This window comes from Acipenser ruthenus, chromosome 6 (assembly GCF_902713425.1).
Source record: "Acipenser ruthenus chromosome 6, fAciRut3.2 maternal haplotype, whole genome shotgun sequence".
Classification (NCBI taxonomy): Eukaryota; Metazoa; Chordata; class Actinopteri; order Acipenseriformes; family Acipenseridae; genus Acipenser; species Acipenser ruthenus.
The window spans coordinates 41,033,517-41,060,093 of record NC_081194.1 but is presented as its reverse complement, the minus strand read 5'-3'; the positions used below and the strand labels follow the sequence as shown (position 1 = coordinate 41,060,093).

At 38.0% G+C, this 26,577-nt stretch overlaps 1 protein-coding gene across 1 annotated transcript in view; it reads left to right on the top strand.

Moving 5' to 3' along the window:
- Positions 1-454: 454 nt before the first annotated feature.
- Positions 455-26,577, top strand: part of LOC117411406 (delta-type opioid receptor-like) — a 70,146-nt gene continuing 44,023 nt past the window's right edge. The window contains exon 1 of the mRNA XM_059025381.1: positions 455-914. Coding sequence (XP_058881364.1) covers positions 562-914 — 353 coding nt within the window. The 5' untranslated portion in view covers positions 455-561. The remainder of the gene's footprint in view (positions 915-26,577) is intronic.

Below are 26,577 nucleotides of genomic sequence, written 5' to 3'. Positions count from 1 at the left end.
AATGGAGATTAGATAAAGGGGCATTCAGAACAGAAAATAGGAGGCACTTTTTTACACAGATCCTTAAGAATAAGAGATAACATTCACACTCCTGTTCTTTTTATTTTGAAATAAAATATATAATTATTAAATCCATTAAAGATGGCTAACCATTTAGGAATTATTGTAAACGTCTAAACCATTTTCAATGTGGCATCTTTATCAAAGTAAATCAGGAAATGCATTATCGTGTATTAATGTATTATTTGAATTACTAATAAGTCACATTCAGTCGGATGTTGTGAAGATTTTATTGAATGTGTCGGTTCTTTCATCTGCAAACATGTTTTAAAAATCCCTGGGACTGCTAATGCAAGGCTGTCTGGGGATCATGTGGTTTAGAAAGTGACGTCATTTAGCTTGATAAAATGAGAAAACGCGGTCTGAAACTGATCAGCTTTCTCTGGATGTTACTCTCGGTTGTTGTATGCTCACATACCTACAGGGTTTAGATCTACTACTTACAGCAAATTTGTTAGAAAGAACGGTATTGTAATACATGATAACTGACAGCGAGGACCTATGTCCCGTGCACATGAAGGCATTCAGTGTAAATTGTGGAAGACGTGTAAACTAGACCGTGCTTGGCTCTTAGGTGTTGCATTACGGAGCAGACTTTCACTTCAGTTCAACATGGAGAACCTTAGCAATGAATCCGCTGCAGTGGATCAGGTTGCAGGTTCCATGCTTTTCAACAATTTTTTTTGCAGAAACACAACGAACATGTCAGTTTTGGATGGAAACAGATGTGACAGAACAGACATTCTAAATGATTCAGCCCCAGTGGTTATTGCTATCATCATCACAGCCTTGTATTCTATAGTTTGTGTGGTGGGGCTGGTCGGAAATGTGCTGGTCATGTATGTAATCATCAGGTAAGTGTTTTTTTTTTAAATTTAAATTATTAATATATATATAAAGTTCTTGTATATATGTGCATGTTTTATCTCTATACCATTTTCTATTCTGCATAGATAGATAGTATGGCAGTATTTCTATGGCAACGAAGACTCCACAGCATCAATAGGTACCAGTACTAAAAAGATCCGCAGTTGGTAAATAAAATCATATGTAACTGAATTAAGGTATAGTTAAAAATGACTAACCTGTAGCATTTGCTGGACCGTTTGATTATTATGGTTATGTACTCCCAAGCAGTAGTGCAGGAGCAGCACATCTGGACTTTAGAAGCAGAGTCTCTGTTTTCATCAATAACATTTTGAAATCGGGTCGTCATTTCATTAAACTGGCAGTTTGTGTGCTGTTGTGAAGTCAGTTAAGATGCCCACGCGACCTGTACACAATAAACCTTCTAAATAATCTTCCAGCCGTACATAATAAGACTGTAAACTCCGGGAGTTCTAATATAATCTATAGCTGTGGTTTTCAATCTTTTCATCTCAGTACCAATGTTTCCAACAATTTAAACTGCTGTTGTAAAACCGAGACCTACCTCATTACAACCAGGTTTGTTGCCTCATTCTGCTGAATGGTTAACCTATGCAGCTGATGACTGCAATGAATTTAGCATGTTTTATATTTTAAATATTTTGCAAGTGTTGTGTATTAAATTGGTGACCGCACCTTTAATTGTGTACAGTTGTAATATAGGGAATAGCATGCTCCCTGCAGCTCGCATACTCAGTGTTGGTGAAGTCCTGATCTGACAGTATGTAACACAGACAGCTCTTATGATTTACATACCGTTTATTTTTCAGTAAAAACAAATTTAAATTGCAGTGAGTGTGTTCTGCTATATCTACATATTAAATACACCACAGCAAGCACATTGTCATACAATCGGAGAGCTAAATTTAGTAAATTGCGTTTTTTTTCTTTGTTTACTGCAATCCAGTAAGCTGCAGTAGTACACTTCCTAATTATGGTCCCAAATATTTCTGTGAGTACTTCACATTTAAATGGTCAGTTTGAGAAATAAACTTTGTTTTCCCTGCAATAGCTGACCCTGCTTTAGTACAAAACTCCCCTGCAACAGCTGACCCTGCTTTAGTACAAAACTCACTTAGATTACTGTGCATGCTTAGAGATATTATCAGCTCATTATCTAACTATGAAATCTTGGGCAATTAAACCATACTTAAACATCTGACGATAAACAATGTAAATACATCTGTAATATCTGGGATGAAAGACGCAACAGACGAAAAAATCCATTCGTGTTGAACTTTTTTAAGGCACTCTACGATTTGACTGGGGAAAGATAACGTTGTTTTTTTTCGTAATTCACAAAGATAACTTTTTTTCAGCTTGGTACGGTAACCTTTTCACTTCCTTGTTTGTTTAATTCTTGCGCTTTATGCTGCATTACAGCCCTTCACTAATTATTTTCTTTATTTTAAGATTCATCCAGAGCATTTTGTTAATGGCACGTGTGCAATACACAAACCTTAAGTGTATTTTTATTTGTTGCTGTTCTTGTTCTACGTTTCTTAAATGCAACTGTCAATTTTGTTCCACTTTCTTTACACAACAGTAGCCTACTCACACACACGTTTGGTCACAATTGAACTGGGGTTCCCGTATTCTGCTGGTGTTAATACAGCACCTTTCTGCACACGTACAAGCATTTTTATTCGATCAAATTGTTACAGTCCATATCGCACTTCATCTTATTAAAACCTGTGATATGCGGTTTTTGTTTTTTTTACAGACCGACGTCATGTCGCATTCGTAAATATTGGCACTTGCTTTTGAAGGGAGACGCCGCATTTTTGTGCCTAACCCCTAAAACAGCTGTCAAAATGTTTTTTGTTTTTGCATTTGTAACCATTTTAGTCGCAGTCTGGGGCCCCGCATCATCATTTCTCATGTCTCTGTGATTCAGTGCTACAAACAGACTGATACATTACGATGGTGCGATTGAGGGAGCATTGTGTTTTGAGGAATCATATCTTCATAAAGAACTGTCGGTGCGTGCCAGTGGCAAGTCTGTCGCGTAACAGTAAAGGTACGCGTACCACAGGTTGAAAACCACTGATCTATGGGGTTGTAAACGGCTACTACTGATAACACAGTGATAATAACAACACAACAATTGTGTTAATGATTAGGAAAATGTATTATTAATTTAAATATTAAAATTAAAATTCAACTTTAAACGTGCACTTGCCGTGCTCAATCCTCGAAGAGCAGCGCAATTCAGATCATGCAATACTACTGTACTAACATTGGGTGCCGCCAAAGTATGCCAGAAACAGACGGTTTTGTGCTTTCATTTATTTATTTTTTTCCCTCTGACATTCTGGATCATCAGAAGAGAGATTTTTACTCTTTTTGCAAATGTCTTCGATGTCAAAGATACAGTTGTCTGACTTCCCAAACATGCTAGGTGTACTAGATTGCAGACATGTTGCAATATCCCCAGATTCAAGTAATGAAATTGCTTTCCGAAGCAGAAAACATCATCACTCTTTAACTGTGCAAGTTTTATGTGATGCTCAATATATTATCACTGATATAGTTGCCCAGTACCCTGGCTCATGCCACAACTCATTTGTCCTGGAGAACAGTGCCTTGTTCAGACAATTTGAACAGGGGCTTGTAAGTGGAGGCTGGCTAATTTTAGAATATATTAAATACACAATTAACATATGAGCAATCTAAAACATATGTAACAAACATATTCATGTTTACATTTTTTATTAGTATTTTTCATAAACATACAGAAACATTCAGATATTGCATGTAAAGAATATTAATATTGCATTAGAGAATACATTGTTCTATTGAAATAAATTAATGATTATTTTGCTTTCATTTCCTTAGCACTATTATTATTATTATTATTATTATTATTATTATTTAGTCATTTAGCAGATGCTGTTATCCAACGTGACTTACAGAGGCTAGGGGGTGAACTATGCATCACAACTGCTGTTCTGTGCTTTAGGTCAAAGCATCTTTTTTTTTGTAAAACTGTTTTTATTGTTTTACTTTTTGCTGCACAGATAACAAAACCAAACAAAAAATCCAAATTACAATTGGGAAGGAGGATGGGAGGGAGTTGGTTCACATTACAAGGCACTTGGGAGTACTGTATATCAGTTCTGAGACTCAAAGTGAATACATTATAGTTCTGTGTGCAGGTTATTATTATTATTATTTGTTTATTTAGCAGACGCCTTTATCCAAGGCTACTTACAGAGACTAGGGTGTGTGAACTATGCATCAGCTGCAGAGTCACTTACAATTACGTCTCACCCGAAAGACAGAGCACAAGGAGGTTAAGTGACTTGCTCAGGATCACACAATGAGTCAGTGGCTGAGGTGGGATTTGAACTGGAGGCCTCCTGGTTACAAGCCTTTTTCTTTAACCACTGGACCACACAGCCTCCTCTGTTGCAACAATCCATCAAAGATACAATTTATATATAATGTATCAATTTGAAAAACAGCACATTATACATGTTAAGCAAACCACGACATATTAATTATACAACTCATTCTACAGCAATCAAAAAATGTATACAAAGATGATAATACATGATAAACATTAGATTCAAATTTATGCATGTGGACAAATTCCATTTGAATTACTCTAAAAGCCAAATTTGAATGAAGATGGCAAAGTTTGCGAGAAGCACATAGGGCTTTGCAATGCGCAGAATGGTTCCATAAAATGTTGTTGAAGCTGACACCCTGGGATCCTTCAAGAAGCTGCTTGATGAGATTCTGGGATCAATAAGCTACTAACAGCCAAACGAGCAAGATGGGCCGAATGGCCTCCTCTCGTTTGTAAACTTTCTTATGTTCTATATTTATCTACAGTTCCTCCTCTGAGGCATTTACTATGGGCTTTGGATTTTTGTAGGGCTGCAACGAAGGGTACATTTTGACCTTCGAAGGTTCGGAACACATTACCGAAGGAAGGTTAGAACCTTTGATGGTACTCATTTGCATCATTTATTTGTGACGTCACCATAGCTACTTGTTTATATTTGATTGAAAATCCTATTATTGTACATGTAATCCATATAAATGTAATAAAACATTCACATGTAGTTTAAAAATACGTTATAAAGAACAGTAATCATGTTTTTATAATTTAAATAAAAATACACATTGTTTATTTACACGTAATTCAGCCTGCCTGCGATATATAGAGTAAGCTTGCATTGCAGCAGCACCAACTACTGCAGACAAAGCTTTATTTAACAGTCACCGTTCCAAGCAGATTATCGGTCACATTTTACTACTACTACAAATATTAGTACTAATAATGATATGAATTTACGCTCGTCAAGTGACCCCAGAGATTGGTGGTATGCCTACATGATAAGAGTCGCTTGCACAGTTTGCATTCAACTTTTTTTTTAGTCGTCTGGGCATTTTTCGAGACATTTCTTTCAATACAGTTTATGCCTTACGCTATACAACGCTTTGCTGTCGAGATGGCGAATGAAGAAATTAAAGGTTTGCTTCTGGATAACACGAGATGGAGCGGGGAAGGGCGGACGGTGTTCAGTTTTTTAAATCAAAATTATTAGTGTTATCGTATATTTTGTATGTTTCAAACATATTCTACCATAGCACTTCTCTTACGCTGTCTTGTACACTAAGTATTCAGTACATATTTTACTGAAGCAATACAGCCACTAGAGGTACGAACCCACTGCTTTGGATAATATACCCTGCTCCATATACGGCAGCGACGCCATGTAGAGTTGTATGTAATGTATAACAATTTGGTAGCAGATTTTAATAACTTTTGTTTACGTAATATGCATTATACAAATCAAAAGATCAAATTTTGAATGCAAGTGACATTTAATGTGTGATTTATAGTATTCACATATTGTCAAACAGTTTATGTTAACAGGAAGAAAAAAGAAAAAAAAAGTGCGTGAACCCGTCTGACAAATCTTTTGAAGGTTTAAAACAATCTTCGAATCCCTGGCGAGTGAAGCAAGTTTCTCTTAAGTCTGTGTGCCTTATTAGACCAAATGAATGATGTAATTAAAGACTATACTGTCTTAAAGAAAGTTTTTGGGGGACTAATAGGAATAGTGGAGAATATAAATAGAAACTTCGGTAGCCAAATCATTCTGAAAAGGTTGATTCTGCCTGAAATATTAATAGGGAGGTCAGACCATTTTTTTCAGGTCAGATTTCAAATTAGTAATTAATGGAAGGAAGTTATCTTTGTATAACTGTTTCTTATGAGACCATATATGACACCCTAGAATAGTTAATATTTTCAGTTTGCCACTTAAATTCTTTAAATATGTTGGGAACAGTGTCAGTATTATTAATAGGCATTATTTCTGTTTTGTCTTTGTTAATTTTATAACCTGAGATCAATGTATAATCATTAAATATAGACATGAGACGAGGCATCATTGATTCAATGTTGGTTAAGTAAAGAAGTAAATGATCTGCATAAAGGCTAAGCTTATAATTTTGTTTTTCAATATGAATCTCCTTGAGACTGTGTCTGATTTTCTGAGCTAAAGGTTTAATAGAAATTACAAAAAGTAAGGGTAAGGGGGGGGGGGGGGGGGTGATAAGGGACAGCCTTGACAGGTAACAATTCAGAAAATAAGTTAATAGTGTAAATTTTAGCTTGAGGAGATCGGTATAGAATTATGAATTGAATTATTTGGTAGGGAAATCAAATTTTTCCAAGTTCTTAAACAAAAAAGCCCATTCTACCGCCATTAAGAAAATATGTATTTTGTTCTTCTTAGCATACTGTATAAAACTTAGACAGGTACAGGTGTTAGTTTGAAGGTGACTACTCTTTATGAAGCCTGTTTGGTGCAGTGAATTATGTCTGGTAGTATGTTATTAATTCTATTACTTAAAGTTTTTTAAATTAATTTTGCGTTACAGTTAATTTAATGAAATAGGCCTGTGGTTGGAGGGAGAATGTCTGGAACGACCTGGATTGGGAATAGCTGAGATTACTGCTTGGTACATGGAGTGAGGTAGTGCGTTTGTTTGCGGAATTTGGCATAAAACTTCCATAAAGAAGGGTAATATTTTATCCCAAAAGTTAAGATAAAACTCTGAAACAAAGCCATCCATACCTGGGGCTTTCCTGTGGGAAAACTTAAAAATATCATTCATTTCCAACTGAGTAAATCCTTCAGTTAACATATCTTTCTGATCTTGAGATAGTTGTTTGAGGTCAATTGAATTAAAAAAGAGAGAAGAATCAAAATGTTCTTCTGAAATCTGAGATTTGTATACGTTTTCGTAAAATAATTTACAATTCTGATTTATAATTGTATTATTTATTATCAATGAATTTGTTTGGGGATCTTTGAGAATGATCAAGGGCTTCGAGTATATACGCTTTGTTAACCCTTTGCGGTCCATTTATTCAGCGCGTCTCAGGCGCGTCAGGTCCAATTTATTTTTACATGCCCAGTTTATTTTAGACGCGCTGGTTAAAAGTTTTCTTTTTTCACAGTAAAACAGGTTTAAAAGGCAATGCATATCAACAGGATACTCAGTACCTCATCATAGTAGTGCATACCAATAAATCATCTCTTGATCACTCGTTTTATCACCAAACTCCTCAATAATACAATCCAAGTCATTATTTTATTACTATAAAAAAGCTCTGCAAATGTCAGTGATATTCTCTGAGCACTGGATGCGGAAGCAGCTATCTTGTTTGTTTATGGCCGTGTTATCTCTGTGGTACCAGTGCTATGTGTATTGCTCAGATTCACCCCTTTTTTTTCGGCTCCTATTGGTCTCACCTGGCAATTGAATGTTTTTCTCTGTTTTTTCCGGAGAAAAAAACGACTAGAGACCTGTGTTTTACATCTTTTTGATGATGTCGGACAAGGTCTGACATCGGACCGGAAAGGAAAAATTGTAATGTCGGACCAGGTCCGACATAGGACAGCAAAGGGTTAGAGAACATAGTAGTTTTCCTGATTTGTTAGCAGCTACATACTATATTTAATTTGAGTTAAATTTCTTTACTGGATGCGCCACTCGGGAGCCCCGATCCTACTTATTTTTAGGTTTACTTTAACTGTTGGGGCTCCCGAGTGGCGCATCCAGTAAAGGCGCTCCACGTGGAGTGCAGAATGCGCTCTATAGTCTGGACATCGCAAGTTCGAGTCCAGGCTATTCCTTTGCCGACCCCCTGGCCGACCTAGCCCTCCCTCCCCCCGGACGGCATGTGGCCAATTGAGTGCCGCCCCCTGGAAGCTCCCGTCCTCGGTCGGCAAAGGAATTGCCTGGACTTGAACTCGCTACCTCCAGACTATAGGGCACATCCTTCACTCCACGTGGAGCGCCTTTACTGGATGCGCCACTCGGGAGCCCCGATCCTACTTATTTTTAGGTTTACTTTTAAACTCTCTCGCTCCCGTTCACTCCTCAGAGCACCCACCCTGAGTGCAGAGAGCTGCAGGCTTTTATTTACTATGGCCGAGGGGTTAACTATCAATTATCTCCTTACCCCTTGGCCACAATCTACACAAGTTTTTTAAATACTTCTTCTAAAAATAAACAAACAATCATGTACAGGGTTCCTCGCCCTGTTACGTATCGCCCCCGTTGTACAAAGCACACATGGCTGTAACGGCCACCTCCCTCCTCAGTCTCAAAGTCCCGGAAGAGGGGTAAGCAAGGTGTCCATGGGGACAGCCATGGTGGGAGGTCCTCCTCCCACCCCAACAGCTGTAGTGGCCAGGCTGACCTCACACAGGCCGGCTCCTCCGGCCAAGGTAATTTTGGCAGCCGCCTGGCTGCCTGTGGAGGTGGTCTCCGGACCCACCCCCCCCCCCCTTTTCCATGGCCGGCAGCTCCCCTTTTTGGGGCTCCAGCCACACGATCTCCAGCAGCAGAACTGCTGTGGGGGGAGCTGGTCTCCTGACTTCCCCACCCCGCCCTTCTTCATGGCCGGCAGCGCCCCTCTGTGGGGCTTCGGCCACAGTATTTCCTGCTGCCATGCCAGACTGTCAACGACCCCAGGCGAAACAGAGCCGACAGCGACCCCAGGCGAAGCAGGAGGGTCAGCCCTGGCCATGAAGGCAGCAGCGGGAGCTCCAATTTTCCTCCTGGTGAAGGTGGAGGCAGAGGCAGCTCCTGCTCCTCTCCTCCAGGTGGTGGTGGTAGAGGAGGCAGAGGCACCTCCCCTTCTGTCGGCGAAGGCAGCAGGGGCTCCTCCCCTTCTGGCTGCAGCGGGGGGACCAGCAAGCATGCTCCCTCTACTGGTGGGGATAGGCACAGCAGGTGCCCCTCTGGTAGGAGGGGGCAGTTGAGTGGGGAATGCCCCCGTTCTCCACAGGTGGGGCACCAGCAGTTGCTCATGACCGTCCGGAGGATGGTATCCCAGCTGCTCTCCCGTTTTGCGGCCACAGCTGGTATTTCCTGCTTCTGGGGTCTTCCCCGGGGTGCCTGGCTCGCTTGGGCAGCCAACTCCTGTCCCTGGTATTGGGTGGGGCAGATGGCCACTGTGTGCCCGAACTCACCACAACCAGGTCACCACTCGTCTACAACGTAGACCTGGCTGACGTCCCGCGGTGGCAGCTGTTGTTGTTGGTGCTGCAGGTGTTGGTGCTGCTGTTTCCTGCAGCTTTTCCTTCCCATTTTTTCCTGTTAGTTGGAAATATTCTTTTCTATTTCTTTAATTTTTGGTTCTAGTGCAGATCTTTTTTTTTAGCTGTATATGAGAATTATGCCTCTTAAAATATGCTTTAAAAGTGTCCCAGATTATATGAGGATGAGGTTTATCTGGGTCCTTAGGATTAACATTAGTGGTATGAAATAAATCAATATGGTTATTTATATGTTTAATAAAGATCCAGTAGGTACTTTTCTATTAAATCTCCAAATTTTATGTGAGATTTTATTATCATTAGGAGTAACAGTACATGGCACTGGGGCATAGTCAGAGATTAGAATGTCATACATTTTAGAATGCAACAAGGCAAAATTGGATATAAAGATACAATCAATTCTTGAGTAACTTTTATGAGGATGGGAATAGAATGTGTAGCTTGTGTAGTGGGGAACAAAAGTCTCCATGCATCAGATAAACAATTTATTTTCATGAAAAGAACATAATGCTCGTTTTATCACCCCTCACTATACTGTGGATTCGGATATATTGGGGTCTGGAGTTGACTCCCCATTTTTACAGTCTACCTGCGCATGCCTTAGCTGCAATATACATAGGCAATTGCACTTAGAATTACTGTTCGTTTTATTTCGTACTGCACATCACCAACTAAAATATACAAAACAATTAAAAACAAAGCATTAATATAATACTGTTATCATATACGCATGCATTGCACAATAACACAAAGCAAATTTTAAATATCTACTTGCTGAAGCAGTTTTTATTTTAGCCAACGAGGTGTTCACTTGTGGCAGCAATGCACTAGCAAAAGTCACAGGGCAGTGACGTCAGCTCCCTAGCAACAAGCCTCCTGTGTTGTGAATGGAATTATTTCAATGCAGTGGGTTTGTGCATTTGAGAAAGGAGAGGAAGACTCATGAAATTAATTAGAGACTTAAGTTGATTAGAAGCAATTACCCTCCGCAGTATGAATTAAAATGATGTGCTGCTTTTTATACAAAAAATGAGAAAGCGGGTTGCATAGAGGATTTATACTGGACCCTGACGCCCCCGATAAAATGAGGGAGTGGTTGTACAGTATTTGTTATTAGTATTTGTTTTTCTATGGGTCTCTCACTATATCGTGGCCCTCGATATGTAGCGGATTTATATTGGATCCCGACACCCGCGAAATGTAGAGTGGGTGGTGTACTAATATTTTGGCCAAATCTATCTAGTTTACCAAAAGTGTGGTTTAGATCTCCTCCCAGAATATTAATACCAGTTTCAACTGTGTCTATAATATTCTGCAATTTATTTTAAAATGACAAATCTGAGTGAAGTGGTATGTAAAGACTGATTAGAGTATATCTTTCACCATGTAGGTAACAATTGAGAATTAAGTATCTTCCCTCTGCATCTGTATGTTGGGATATTAATGTAAAAGGTGTATTTTTGTTTGAGAATCCCAACTATTTGTGCAATATGTGGAGGCAACAGCCTCCCCCATCCAATTTCTTTTTAAATATTCTATTTCTCCTTTTTTGAAATGTAATTCTTGAATAAAGACTCTATCAGCAGAAAGTTTGTTTAAGTGATCAAGCACTTTTCGTTTTTTGTACCGTCATGTACCGTACCGTAATCCATTTACATTCCAGGTAACAAACTTGATATTGTTGGGAAGACATTGGCGGTGTTTACATGCAAGTTTTAATCACGCTACTATAGTGCATTCATGACGTGTCACACGCAAATGACGCATGATTGTGCTCATTCCAAAAGTGGCATGGCAAAAAAGTGTGTGACTCAAATGTCATTACACTTTGGTAAAGCACGGCAAAGTGCACGCTAATTGGCCTCATTAGTCCCATAGCAACAAACTCCACAGTCGTGCAAAATACTTAACGATAGACTTTCATGAAATAACACGATACCTCCTCCACTTTCCCTATGTAAAAGAACGCTCTTCTCTGGGATATGGTCTTTCTGTCCTCTGTAGTGTAAGTAAGATTTTCCTTATCCCAGTCTTACTAATACAAATCAGTTAAATATCCATCCATCCATTATTATCAATCCACTTCTCCTGATGAGGGTCGCGGCTAAATTATATATAAATTGCATATAGAGATGTTGATTTATACCATTATTTATTCATTTCAGTGTATTGTGAACGATGCATGAAAACTACTAGATCGTTATGACCAGCATTATTATCATAATAATAATACCATGAATAATGTAGCTTTTTTCCCCGCAGGATGTTTCAAGCTTCCACCCCTTCTGACAGCACGCAACACCAGATTGACCAATTGTGAATTGTTTCACAGTCTCTGTTTTACATGTGAATCCTAAGAATAATTTCTGGAAAATAATAACATACCGCACATATGCACACTTCGCCTCAGCCACGCGTAAAAGGGCTTTATCTCCCCAACCACAGTAGCTAGAGCGTCCAAACCAACTTTAATGTGAAGAAGACCAATTGTGAATTGTTTCACAAGCTCTCCTTTACATGTGAATCAAACAAATAAATTGTGAAAAACAATAACATACCGCATATACGCACACAGCCTACCTGACACGTGTAAAATGGCTTTATCTCCTCAACTACAGCAGCTACAGCGCTCAAACCAACTTTAATTTAAAGGATGTCAACTGTGAATTGGTTCACAGTCTGTGTTTTACCTGTGAAGCCTAAGAATAATTTGTGAATACAATAACATATCGCATATACACACCACCGTCCCAGCGTCAATTAAAAGTGCATGATATCCGCAACCACAGCAGCTAGCATTTTCAAAACAACTTTAATTTAAAGAAGACCAGTTATGAATTGTTTCACAGCTTCTGTTTTACATGTGAATCCTAATAATAATTTGTGAAAAAACAAATGGTTGGGGATATCAAGCCATTTTACGCATGTCAGACTAAGTGTGTGCGCATATGCGATATGTTTTGTTTTTCACATATTATTCTTAGGATTCACATGTAAAACAAAAGCTGTGAAGCCATTCACAACTGGTCTTCTTTAAATTAAAGTTGGTTTGAACGCTGTAGCTGCTGTAGCTGCTGATCTAGGAACATCGTCAAACAGAGGGACGATGATGCGCCCGCATTCGTCTTTCCTGCCGATGCACAAATAGAGGTCTGTACATAGGAACGAAGTGGATGAGGGTGTCTGCTGGAAAGAAAGCTCTAGATAAGAAAGCAATAGATGCACGATTCCTTTCCTGCAAACCCATTGATTGGGACTGAAGGAGTTCTTCCCATACAAGACTTAATCTAGCCAGTGTTTGCCTGCGTCTTCTCCATCCATCCATTTTTGTCGCAACTACGTTGTAAGTAGGCCTATGATTTTATATACCCTTATAACTAATTAGCAAATACACACAAATTATGTATTTATTATATTAACAGCGTTTGTGTAAGTTTCCACATTTTCTGCATAATGTTTGAAACAAACACATGAGTTGTTTTTAATATATTTGTTCCACATTAACGCATATTTGTGATTACTGAACGCATACTACTTTTGTTTAGCACATTAACAGTTACGCAGTTGGCTAAGACTAATATATATGGATGTGTGAAATGACATCAGCAGCCTAAGAAGCATAAGAAAAGCAGTAATGGGAATTGGTGAGTGCTGTCGGTTTTTGTACACATGATACGTCTACCATTTCTAGAACAACTAATTCTAAACAATAATAGTAATAACTATTATTATTATTTTCTTCTTCTTGGCAGCATGAACCGTTTTAACTGCAAGACTTTTGCATTCTAGACAGATGGGGGTAATCTTCTCTTCATCTCTGCCTAGCGCGTAAAGCCTCATATAAACCCCTATGCATTATTTGAACGATATCCTTTATCGCGCAGCATCTCTTTTCAGTGCGTTTGATTATATTTAAATAAACCCTCCCATTATTTTATTATTAATGAGGTTGTTTGCATTTGGAAAACTAAATTCTCTCTCTAAAATAAACTCTCATGTAAACGTGGAAGCAGAACTGTCATGACCAAAAAAGCACGAGAGATCTGTTGTCACGCTTTTCAGTTTTTGCTTGTAAACTGCCCCATTGTGTTTGAGATTGATCTGTAGTTGCGTTATTTGATGACATAATGTTTTAGTAATAGATAAAATAGAATAAGATATTGGATCGACTTAAACAGAGTTAATTTTTGGAAAATGATAGAAGGTTCGCTTATAGATATGGCAGTAATGTGAATACATGGGGAGCACCAAGGGAGAGAGGGAAGTAATTCTACAGATCTATAAGAAAAAAAGTCCTGTCTTAATAAGACTGAGCAAAAGTTACAACTACTATACAGAATATGAAAAATGTTATTAATGAGAGTGACACATTTAACAAGGATTCCTAAGCTCCAAATTATTGATCCCAGAGTGGCGTTCAAAAACCAGGGTCCAAATAGTAACAGGTGGCAGGCTGGCTCGCAGTGGTGATGTGTGATGACGTCACGGACCAGGAAGTACAGAAACCAAACAACAGTGGATGGGCGGGTGAAGCTGAATGCTATTGCGTTCAGCGTATTTAATTAATCAAATAAACAAAAACAAAAGATTTAAACAATGAACAAAACACAAAACAAAAAGGCGCGATGGCCAAACAAATAGAAACAAGTATATTTGTTTAAATATAGCAATTGTTAATTTTATATGTTCTCGCGCTCTCTCTCTCCGCTCTCCCGTACGCTCCTCTCTACACTCAACCCCGAGTGCAGAGAGCTGCAGGTTTATATACTCTGACCGAGGGATTAACTAGTTGTTAATTATCTTATTACCCCTTGGCCAGAGTTTGCACGCATTTGGTAAGGATGCATGGCTGTCAGCTAGTTAAATAATCAGTAGCTGATCAGCCATGCATCCTCACGGGGTTTTTAAATATAATAATAAAAGACGCAGCACTTTTATCCGCGCCGCAAACAAAAATACAAATAATAATAAATAGGGGCGGGACACTCCGCCACAGGGCACCACCACACCATATCGTAATTTAGGCCCATCAGTAGTAAGAAAGACAGCAGAATATAAACAAATAAGCACATTTACAGCAGAGCTCGTTGTTTATAAAACTATAACTACTGTATATTTCTCAAGTAATGGACCCCCTCCTTCAGCCCCTTATTTCAAAAACATCTAGACAGCAATAGTTCAATAAACAAAAAATAATCCAATATAGTATGTACTTTGTTATTTCTAAATATACTGTATCTTGTTTAACAAAGGTTATTAAATAAGCGTAAACCTGAGCATGTTCTCTCTTATAAACCGAAATAAAATTGTTTTAGAGGTTTACAGGATTAAAGAAATAAGTCATAATGACATGTATGTAAGTCAGGCCACCTTACTCAGAACAAGGATGATCTCCAGCGTACTCCTCGTATCATAATATCTATACTGTCCAAGGAGGTTTTTTTTTTGTTTGTTTTTTTTTCCCCAGCTTGTCAGATTACATATATAAAATGTCTCTAGTCATTCAAACGATATCTGGATATTTGGATTTCAGGGATTCAGTGGCTTCTTGAGGAGTCTCAAACTGTCTCAGATAGTTTCCATCCCAAATCCACAGTGTTGCTGGGTGACGAACTTGAGACTTGATGCCGATTTTGTCCAGCTGGTTTCTGAGAGGCCGAAAAGCTCCCCGATGTTTGCGTAGTCTAGAAGATAGATCTGGGACTATCCTCACAGTCCGATCTTGTATACAGAGCTCCGCAGCTGATCTCAGGGCTTTTAGAATTTCAACCTTCTTCTGGAAATGGTGTAGTTTAAAGACAGTCATGCGAGGAAAGGTTGCAGCCTTGTCTTTTCGTCTGATTCTATGAGCGCTTTCGATGTCTGATTCTTCCAGTTGAATGGCGAATTTGGCAGCTATCCTAGAAACCAGGTAGGTGGTCATGTTGTACTTTTCGATATCTTCGGGTAAGTTGATGATTCTTAAATTATTCCGACACATGCGATTCTCGAGCTGGTCGATTTCATCTATGGCATTTTGTAGCTTTGTTTCAAGGTCCATGATTTTAGATTCTTGGGAATCACAATTGATCCCCCAACTCCCCCATTTTAATGTTTTAACTCCCAAAAGGCTTTGGACAGGTTGGCCTGACAGTTCATTCCATGGGTCGGGAAGTCGGTCAGCCTGGAAAAAGGCGAGACTCCGGTGCGTGAACGTATTGACCTGGAAGGTATTACCACTAATTACCACTTTGCCACAGTATGCCACGCCAATTACCACGCACTGTTCCTGGGCAATGAGTCTTCCGGTCATACAGAGACAGACACAGTTCAGGACTGTTGTATTAGTTATCGACAGCTAATCGATACCCCCTATCTAACAGTCCCTTCATCAGCTCCATAACAACACAGAAACTAGAACCATGTAGGCCATCAAGCAGTTGTTGGTCTTGCCCAGAATACAACATGTATTTCCACGTGTAGCCGGTCTCATCTCACACAACTCATATGATTTCATCCCAAAGCAGGCCCTTTTTTTGTAATGTACTGCTTGAAATGAAGCCTTCCCTTGTACAACAAAAGAGACTCATCAATTAAAATGTCTTGTGCTGGTGTATAGACACTTGTAAACAAGGATGTGATGCGGTCGAAGAAAGGCCGGATTTTCTAGTGGCGATCATTTTCAGGCCTGACAGCTTGGTTATCCTGGAAGTGCTGTCCCTGAAGTATATGCTTGTAGCAGTTCCGTCTCATGATGCTACCAAAGAAGGGAATGCTGATGCTGGGGTCTCCAGACCAGTAGTTGTCAATAGAGGGCTTTTTCAATATCCCCATCAAAAATGAAAGACCAAAAAACTGCCACAGACCATGCAACGTGATATTTTTCCAGCTCCTCATTCGTGCATGGGGTTTATCAGCTGGTACTTTTTCAACTTGTTCTTGGGCAAATTTATTGGTCTGTATCTGAATGACATTCATCACATTTTCAGTGAGAAACAGCTCCAGATACTCCAGCCCAGTTGCTTCTTCCCTATTTATCCCAGGAACACCAGTGAACGGGAATGCATGGAGCGACTTTGTCTTCTGTGCACCATGTGTCGTGTTCAGTATGGTCCTGGGAGCTGGAGGATGATGCTCTTCCTCGGCTACTTCCCCTACCACGTCCACGACCTCTTCCCGCAATAGATACCCCTGGTTGTGCACTGCAGCCTTCAGCTGTATTACAAGTTATTGACAAGAGTGTAATAAATATAATAATTATCATCATAATACATTATGTATTATAACTGCATTGATGCATACCCACTAACTTTATTCTTACAAAAGTCTTCTGTGGTACAAGCATATTTACTTTATAAATACAAATTCTGGATTGTATTTTAATTTGTAATTTTACATCTGGAAGATACTTTTGAACCTGTTTTTTAGTAGTCATATTTATACAACAGACATTCTAGGTGCAAGGTACAGCTTAGTTGTTTTGTATTGGTGTTTTGTTTTACTAAATAATATTATTATAACAGTTTATGATCCTTTTTACTATTGCAATACTGCACATTTACTGTATGTTTTGCTGATTGATAATGTACAACCTGCTGTAGTTCAATCATTTAGACTGTACTATGCTATTATGTTGGTGTAAGTAGGAAGATTTGAATGTGGCTTTTGGTACATTTTTAAGAACGTTTAAACACTTTGCAGTGTCAACATTTAAATGTTTAAACCACATCTACACACAAACCCACTCTCTTTATATTACATTCTGATACTGACAGCCTGTGTAAGCAAATAAACCCTAAATAAGCACATTATTTAATTAATGTTTTAGCATCGCAAAGACTTAACTACAAAGTAAAAAAAAAAAAAAAAATGCACGTATACATCAAAGTATACATTGAAATGTTTATATTTGTGGTTGTAATTAAAGTTGCTAGTGGAGATATAACTATATACTATATACATATTGAACACATTTTCGGATAGTATAATGTTTTTAGAATAGTGTGTTTCTTAAAGGTTCATTTAACAACAAAAAAACAGCAACCTATTTCGTTTTTTGTTGTAGTTTTTGCCCCCCCCCAAAAAAATTGAAATGAGACGAACATCACTCACTGTACAGCGCTAATGCAAAATGGCTACAGGAAAGCGAAAGCGAGTTGTGCTTACAATTGAAAAAAAAGTTGGAAATACTTTCACTTACATATTGTAACATCTTGCTGTAAAATATAGGCGCACACACACACACGGGCCATGCCCCCCTGCCCCTGCTGCTATGCTTTGCCTGCGTTCTGAGCAATATAATGGCTTTTATTACTTTTTGAAAACAAACAAATATCCAAACGTATATTTAAATTATGAGCGAATATCCAAACATGAAAATCTTGTGTTCATCCCAGCACTAATATATATCTAACAATTTTAAGTCGACCTGGATAAGGGCATCTGCTAAAATATATATATATATATATATATATATATATATATATATATATATATATATATATATATATATATATATATATACATACAGTCAGCACTCGGATATCTGTCACCCATCAGTCACGTTTTACTGCCCTTGTATTAAGAATAAAATCAATCCCCATATATATATATATATATATATATGTATATGTAACAAATGAATGCACTTACCTGTCACACACGATTTCGGACTCCGTCACAAGCTTCCTTTAGTTTCACCTGATGGAAATGCAGCCAAAACAAAGTGAAAGAGACAAGCTAGGGTAATGTAACAGTTTTAGATACTGTGATGTATATATATATTTTTTTTATCTGTGATCTTTAGTTGTTTTTGTGTATTTTCATTTGCAAGTGAACTGTGACATTAGGGCCTTATCGAGCACTATATTTTGCAATTTTGAATCCTGACTTTGGATACTGTTTTAATTCTGGAAACTTTTTTTTATCTTTTGCTAAATTGCATTATCTTTTACGTTACCAATCACAGTGACTTCCGTATGGCCAGTCTTCAGGGAGAATTTGTCATGTGCTTAGTGATGTCATTGCCCATGTCATTGATGATGTCATATGTGATGTCAAGTGTGACAGGAAACATACACATAAGGGTGCAGAGTTAAGGTTGCGTGGCTACCTTAACTTGCAATTTCCTAACCTTTTGGACATTTGCAAACAAACCTTAATGTTACTTTAACAAAGTTTTTGCCATTGAATTTCCATAGTTTTGCAGAAGGCATCTTGGAAAATCAAACAACCAACAACAAGTATGTAAAGATTTTTTTTTAAAAGCCAGGTTTATTGAGGCAAAATCAAATGTTGTTAATCCCAGCCCCTGAGGCTAGAGGAGGGGGGGAAAGCAAAGACTGTCCCTGGAGTCTCCAGCAACGGCTGCCCTGGTGGCTGGAGAGGTGGGGACAGCAAGGACTGTACCTGAGGCTGGAGAGGTGGGGATAGCAAGGACTGTACCTGAGGCTGGAGAGGTGGGGACAGCAACCGCTACCTTGGAGGCTGAAGAGGTGGAAGCAGTAGCGGCTGTACATGAGGCTGGAGAGGTGGGGAAAGCAATGGCTGTACCTGAGGCTGGAGAGGTGGGGACAACAACGGCTGTACCTGAGGCTGGAGAGGTGGGGGCAGCAACGGCTGCCTTGGAGGCTGAAGAGGTGGAAGCAGCAACGGCTGTACCTCAGGTTGGAGAGGTCGGGACAGCAACAGCTGCCAGAGAGGTTGCAGATAAGACGACAGCAAGGACTGTACCTCAGGTTGGAGAGATGGGGACAGCAATGGCTCTATCTGAGGCTGGAAAGGTGGGGAAAGCAAGGGCTGTACCTGAGCCTGAAGAGCTGGTGACATTATTTGAACAGTACTGCCGGGGAGCAGTTATTCTTCATGTTGTGTGACTCTGTCCACTCTCTCTAGAAAGATAATGTAAAAATCCGGAAGTTTTTTAGGCAGACAGATGCCTTGTGTGCAATTTAAGGTCTTGATACCATATCGGATTTGCAGTCACTTCTTCTCTCTTCTGTCTGTCAGGCACATCTTTCAAGTCTTGTCAGTTCCTACCTGAATTAGAAAGGAGATATTTGGATCAAACACCAAAGGAAAAAAGGTTTCTGAAATGTAATAAATATAATTATGTATAGTGATTTGGATATCTGAAAATGTATATAATAATCTGTGATATACTAAGAGTATTTATTAAAAATGAAATAATAACAATAACAGGTTACATGCATTTCTAAATTGAATTGCCCAAAAGTTTACTCGAAATGTAATAAATAGAATTCTGTATAGTTGTACTTTACTGTACTGTCTTGACGAGTTGTACACAAACAATTACAATATGAATATTACTACAGTTGTATTGTCACTATTAATAATATACTGTATTGTAATGTTTTTTGTTTTTTTTACCGGCTTTAGACTACTCGCTGCGAGTCGTATTCATTTATTTATTTTCTCAATTCAGCCATGTCTTATACTTTCTAAAAAATATATTGTTATTGACCCATTTCATTAACAAAAATTAAATAACTTTTTATTTTACTCGTGGATGTTCTACAGCTGTCTGATACATCCTTATTTCAGGGGTTTCTTAAATCAACACAAATGATTAATAATAGCTTTTACCCACCTGTCAGTAAATTACTTCGCGTTGTGAAGAAGGTCTCTTTCAAGATACACATTCTGTAGCAGTTGAACAACTTCGTGGACCAGCGCACGCTGTTAATTTAAAAAATCTCAAACTTCCTTCGGCAGCGATATACAGTAAACAAATAGCAGAAAGTGTTTAATGTATGTGCTTAAATATGGAATATATAACACGCATACATATAATAGTATGCATTTGTATTTTATTCTATTTGGCAAAACATTATCTTCTCACTGTCAGTCAGATCATTAGTTTAACAAAGCAAATTACAACTTTGATAGAAACAAATAATCACAAACCCAATAACAACGATCTTCAATAAACAAAAAGCAATTGGAGTTTAAAATAGGAGGTGTCATAACAAATACATTGTAGTCTTTATTATTTTGTATCCATTTGGTAGACGCCTTTATCCAAGGCTTACATTTTATTATTTAACTAGTGCTTAATTTGTGCCCGGGCTCTCCAGGGCTGAGCCACGACACCTCTTGGTTTCCCCCTTTAGTTATGAAAGTTTTTTTTTTTTTTTTTCGCTGGTGAGCAACAATACAACCCAGCTAACAGGGTAATACTGTAAAGTGCCACTGCATTCTCTCACTGACGTCAGACAGAAGTGACGTCAGACCGTTATCTTTTTTGGTTCAATTTCAGTAAAACCAGGACCCCCACCCCCCCGAAAATATAAATACCCCGTTGCACATCTACACTCCCAGGACTATGTGTATGCCAAGTGTGGTTCCTTAATTAGCAGTACTTTTTGAGATACAGGTGTATACAAAAGCGTCTTAATTTTTCTGTTTTTTTTTAAACAGCTTTTTTTATCGCCACGCTGTATCTCAAAAAGTATTTCACTTGTTGAGCCTGTCAATCTGACCACACACACCAATTTTCATGCATATCGATAGGGATTTACCCCCCTTTTGAACTGGCAGACATAATATTCAATAAGGCCTAACAGGGTTGTCCATATACGTCCAATATATGGACACCTCAGGGCCTTATTGCATTTAGAATCCTGGTCAAATAATGGATTTAAAAAAAAAAAAAGCAGAAATCATGTTTAGGGCAAAAAATATATATATATTTTTTATTAAATATTCTTACGCCAATAAAGGAACCACAAAATAAGTCTCATCTGTAACTTTGAACTACACACTAAGTTAAGCTGATAAATGGATATAATTGAAACATACAAAAGTAGGTAAATCTTTATTTTTGGTATGTGTTGAATTGTACATTGCCATTGAAAAGATCCACGAGGAGGCGGACGGTGTCACAGGAAATAAGTTAGCTGGGAAATAAGGTAGCATTTGCCTTTTTGAGCCTTTCTACGCATGCGCTAATCTTAGAACTTAAAGGCAAGGTTAAGCCATCGCCATTTTCTGTCTGTGAACTTTAATTCAGAACAGACTGTTATTGCGATCTTTCCAATGTGTCTAGTAAATTGTTTGTTTTACTCTGAAACATATTGTTAAAAGCTACATTATATGTGGTAAAAATCGAAAACAGGTCGTTGTAATATTAATAACATGTTTTTTATATTATTATTTAATAACAGGTTAACTTTAGGTTACGTAGTTAACAAAGATTACATTTAATCACTGGTTACTTTATATTATCGGTTTTCTTCGTACATGTACTTGCAATAAATTTCTAAATATTAGCGAAAGAGAAGTAAATACAATACATGCATTATTTTGTATATTGGTTATGACATAAGCAGAAATCATTTGTTGTGCGATTTATTTTTATGTGCAATTATATTTGTGTTTAAAATGTTATAATAACAGTTTCTAATACAACATATTATCTATTATTTAATAATAGGTGTTAAGTTTAATTCCCAGTTTACAAAGACGTGGCAAACTCTCACCAGAGTTGTCATTTTAAATTTGTAATTGCCGGAGATATTTATATTGGATTTTCTTTGTACAAATAATACAGTGAAAGAGAAATAAAAACATGTATAATTTGTATGTGTTGACGTACTGTATCAGATATTATTTCTTTGCAGAAACATCGGTCTGGATTGTTGGGCACAGTTTTGTGCACTGAGTGGGGGAGGGGAGGGGGGGGGGGGGATGGACGCCGTGCCAGACAAACGCTCGGGCTGGACCTGCAGCTGCCAAACTCCTCTGTCTGCTGGTTCGGATGAAGGGGGCTTAGGTGGCATTTTTTTGTTTTGTTTGATTAATTTTTTAATTCCCCTTCTTCCAAACCTGATATCCTGGTGATTCACACTGGAGGCAATGATTTGGGTAAATTGAAAAGTGTGAAATGAGTTAGAAAAATGAAAAAAGATTTAACAAATTTGCATGAGCTATTTCCAAATACAACTAATGATTTTCTTGTGCATCACCCAGCGACGTCTTTGGAAAGATGTAAAGGCATTTCCAAAAATAAACAAAGCCCGTAACTGGATGAACAATGTAATTTCGGATTTTGTAAGGGGTTTAGGGGGGAATTTGGCACCCCGAAATTAATTATGATCAGATTGGGCTTTTTAGGGGGATTGGTGTCCATATGAATGACACTGGTAATGATATATTCCTAAAAAACCTCCAGCATGGAATTAAACCACACCTTCTGTAAATATATCCTTCCCTTCCCATACCCACCCTTACACCTTTGATTTTATTGTATATATTGTTTTGTTTTGTATATTTTGAATTGTGTACATGTATTGTGTATATTGTTTTGTTTTCATAAAAGTGTATTTTTTAAATATCTTTTATTGAGAAATGTATATAGACATACAGTATGTGTTACTGTATGGTATGCAGTGAATGCTGTATGATATCTTTAGATTATATTCATGATATATTTATATTTGATTCATGAGATCTGGCATAAAATAATAATTTAAACAAATCAGATAACGTTGAGCAAGTTCTCACATGGAGCTTCACATAATAATCTACAAGTAAAAAGTATAACCTGTGATATGATGTTTTATCTTTCCTGAAATACAACGACTGGTGAGTGGGGAATTTTACTGTAGAAGTGAGGATCAGAGATTTGCCAGGGTACTACATTAAATTGGAGAGCTATCTGAATTATTAGTACAGTATTTGGTGCTGTGCAACTACATCTATCATGTCAACTAGGATTACAGATGTTCATATAAATAATTTAACTGCACTTTAGGACGGTATGTATAGGAAGCCAATCGTTTTGTGCGTTTCTCAAATTGTATATATATATATATATATATATATATATATATATATATATATATACAGACATGCTCAAATTTGTTGGTACCCCTCCACAAAAAACGAAGAATGCACAATTTTCTCTGAAATAACTTGAAACTGACAAAAGTAATTGGCATCCACCATTGTTTATTCCATATTTAATAGAAATCAGACTTTGCTTTTGATTTTTTATTCAACATAATATTGTAAATAATAAAACAAATGAAAATGGCATGGACAAAAATGATGGGACCGCTAACCTAATATTTTGTTGCACAACCTTTAGAGGCAATCACTGCAATCAAACGTTTTCTGTAGCTCTCAATGAGACTTCTGCACCTGTTAACAGGTAATTTGGCCCACTCTTCCTGAGCAAACTGCTCCAGCTGTCTCAGGTTTGATGGGTGCCTTCTCCAGACTGCAAGTTTCAGCTCTTTCCATAGATGTTCGATAGGATTCAGATCAGGACTCATAGAAGGCCACTTCAGAATAGTCCAATGTTTTGTTCTTATCCATTCTTGGGTGCTTTTAGCTGTGTGTTTTGGGTCATTATCCTGTTGGAGGACCCATGACCTGCGACTGAGACAGAGCTTTCTGACACTGGGCAGTACGTTTCGCTCCAGAATGCCTTGATAGTCTTGAGATTTCATTGTGCCCTGCACAGATTCAAGGCACCCTGTGCCAGGCGCAGCAAAGCAGCCCCAAAACATAACCGAGCCTCCTCCATGTTTCACTGTAGGTATGGTGTTCTTTTCTTTGAAAGCTTTGTTTTTTCGTCTGTGAACATAGAGCTGATGTGACTTGCCAAAAAGCTCCAGTTTTGACTCATCTGTCCAAAGGACATTCTCCCAGAAGGATTGTGGCTTGTCAGTATGCATTTTAGCAAATTCCAGTCTGGCTTTTTTATGTTTTTCTTTCAAAAGTGGAGTCCTCCTGGGTCTTCTTCCATGAAGGCCACTTTCGCTCAAAAAGCGACGGATGGTGCAATCAGAAACTGACGTACCTTCACCTTGGAGTTCAGCTTGTATCTCTTTGGTAGTTATCCTTGGTTCTTTTTCAACCATTCGCACTATCCTTCTGTTCAATCTGGGGTCGATTTTCCTCTTGCGGCAGCGCCCAGGGAGGTTGACTACAGTTCCATGGACCTTAAACTTCTTAATAATATTTGCAACTGTTGTCACAGGAACATCAAGCTGCTTGGAGATGGTCTTGAAGCCTTTACCTTTACCATGCTTGTCTATTATTTTCTTTCTGATCTCCTCAGACAACTCTCTCCTTTGCTTTCTCTGGTCCATGTTCAGTGTGGTGCACACAATGATACCAAACAGCACAGTGACTACTTTTCTCCATTTAAATAGGCTGAATGACTGATTACAAGATTCGAGACATGTGTGATACTAATTAAAGAAACTAATTAGTTTGAAATATCACTATAATCCAATTATTTATTACCTTTTCTAAGGGGTACCAACAAATGTGTCCAGGCCATTTTAGAATATCTTTGTAGAATAAGCAATAATTCATCTCTTTTCACAGCTTCTTTGCTTTATTCTATGACATACCAAAGGCATGCAAGTATACATGATAAAATAGCTTTTAATTTCATCACTTTTCAGGAGGAATGAAGCATTATTTCAATGAGCTGTAAGGGTACCAACAAATTTGAGCACGTCTGTATATATACCTTAAAACACCATCTTCCACTAAAAACGTGTACGTTTTCTATATTAAAACAGGTTTAGATATCCCATGTAGACTTGATTAAAACATCAAAACAGTATTCTCTACATTGTTTGTACCCACTTTCCCACTCCCATTTATTGAAAAGGTTCAAAGTCACCGAGCAATTTACTGTGAAAGTAATATAACTTTGTTCAAGTGAGCCTACATAAACACTTATTAAACACTTATTTGCTTACGCCACAGTATATGACACGTCCACGAATGACATTTTTGAAAGGAAATACACATTTGGCAAGTAGTGATTTTAACTATGCATAGACATAAATTATACTGACAAAATAATGTATTTATGTTATATATATATATATATATATATATATATATATATATATATATATATATATATATATATGTATATATAGTGAGCAATTTCCTGAAAATAAAATGTATTTATAATAAAAATTAAACATAAATATACATTACAATAAATGTCGCCTTTTTAAACCAAAAAATACTGTCTGCAATACACTTCGATAAATAAGATGACAACATATTTAAACAAAAATGACTGTCTGCAATGCAATTCCTGTTTTCGGTTCTCAAAAAAATACAAATGGCGTCCTGTAATTTTGGATGAATCTCCACAGAGAACTTTGCCTTTAAGTTAAGAGTCACGCATGCGTAGAAACACTCAAAAAGGCAAATGCTAAATTATTTCCTGTGACACCGGCACTGAATTCATTTTTTTTTTCTCAAGATGCTATTGTTGTTTTGCAGAACGAAGGGACGGGAGGAAGAAAAAATAAATTCAATGCCGTCTAGGATTTCAATTTTGTTTAAGGTCTGTGTTGGAGAGGGGTGGATAATGTGCAGACTTGTCTTTTTGTGTTTTTCTGTAGCGTTTAGAAGCGTCTGTGAAGTGACGAAGTCGGGGTGGCATACTGACAGATTCCCCAGTTTTGTTTTCATTTAGACAGCAGTTTATTCCACCTCAGACTATGCAGCTTACATTTTTTCCCCATAGAAATCCCTTAGTATTTTGTTTAGATGTACATTTTCCACAGTTGAGATATGTATTTTAATTTGCTTCTGTTTTAGCCAGTCCTGAAATATGGCAATTGCCCACTTTTGTAATTTTTTTGGTATTTTTCTCCATTTTGCTATGTGCCAGTTCATTTAATTGTTATTCAGTAAGGACAATCTTGCGTTAAATGACCACCTTTATTATAATACAAAATCTTACAGATTTCCAAAAACAATGAACCCAAACAGTGTGTTTATAAAATTAAAAAGTAGTTGGGGGGCTCCCGAGTGGCGCATCCAGTAAAGGCGCTCCTCGCAGGATGTGCCCAATAGCCTAGAGATCGCGGGTTCGAATTCAAGCTATGTCACAGCTGACCGTGACCGAGAGTTCCTAGGGGGCGGCGCACAATTGGCTGAGCGCTGCCCGGGTAGGGAGGGCTTAGGTCGGCAGGGGAATCCACGGCTCACCGCGCATCAGCGACCC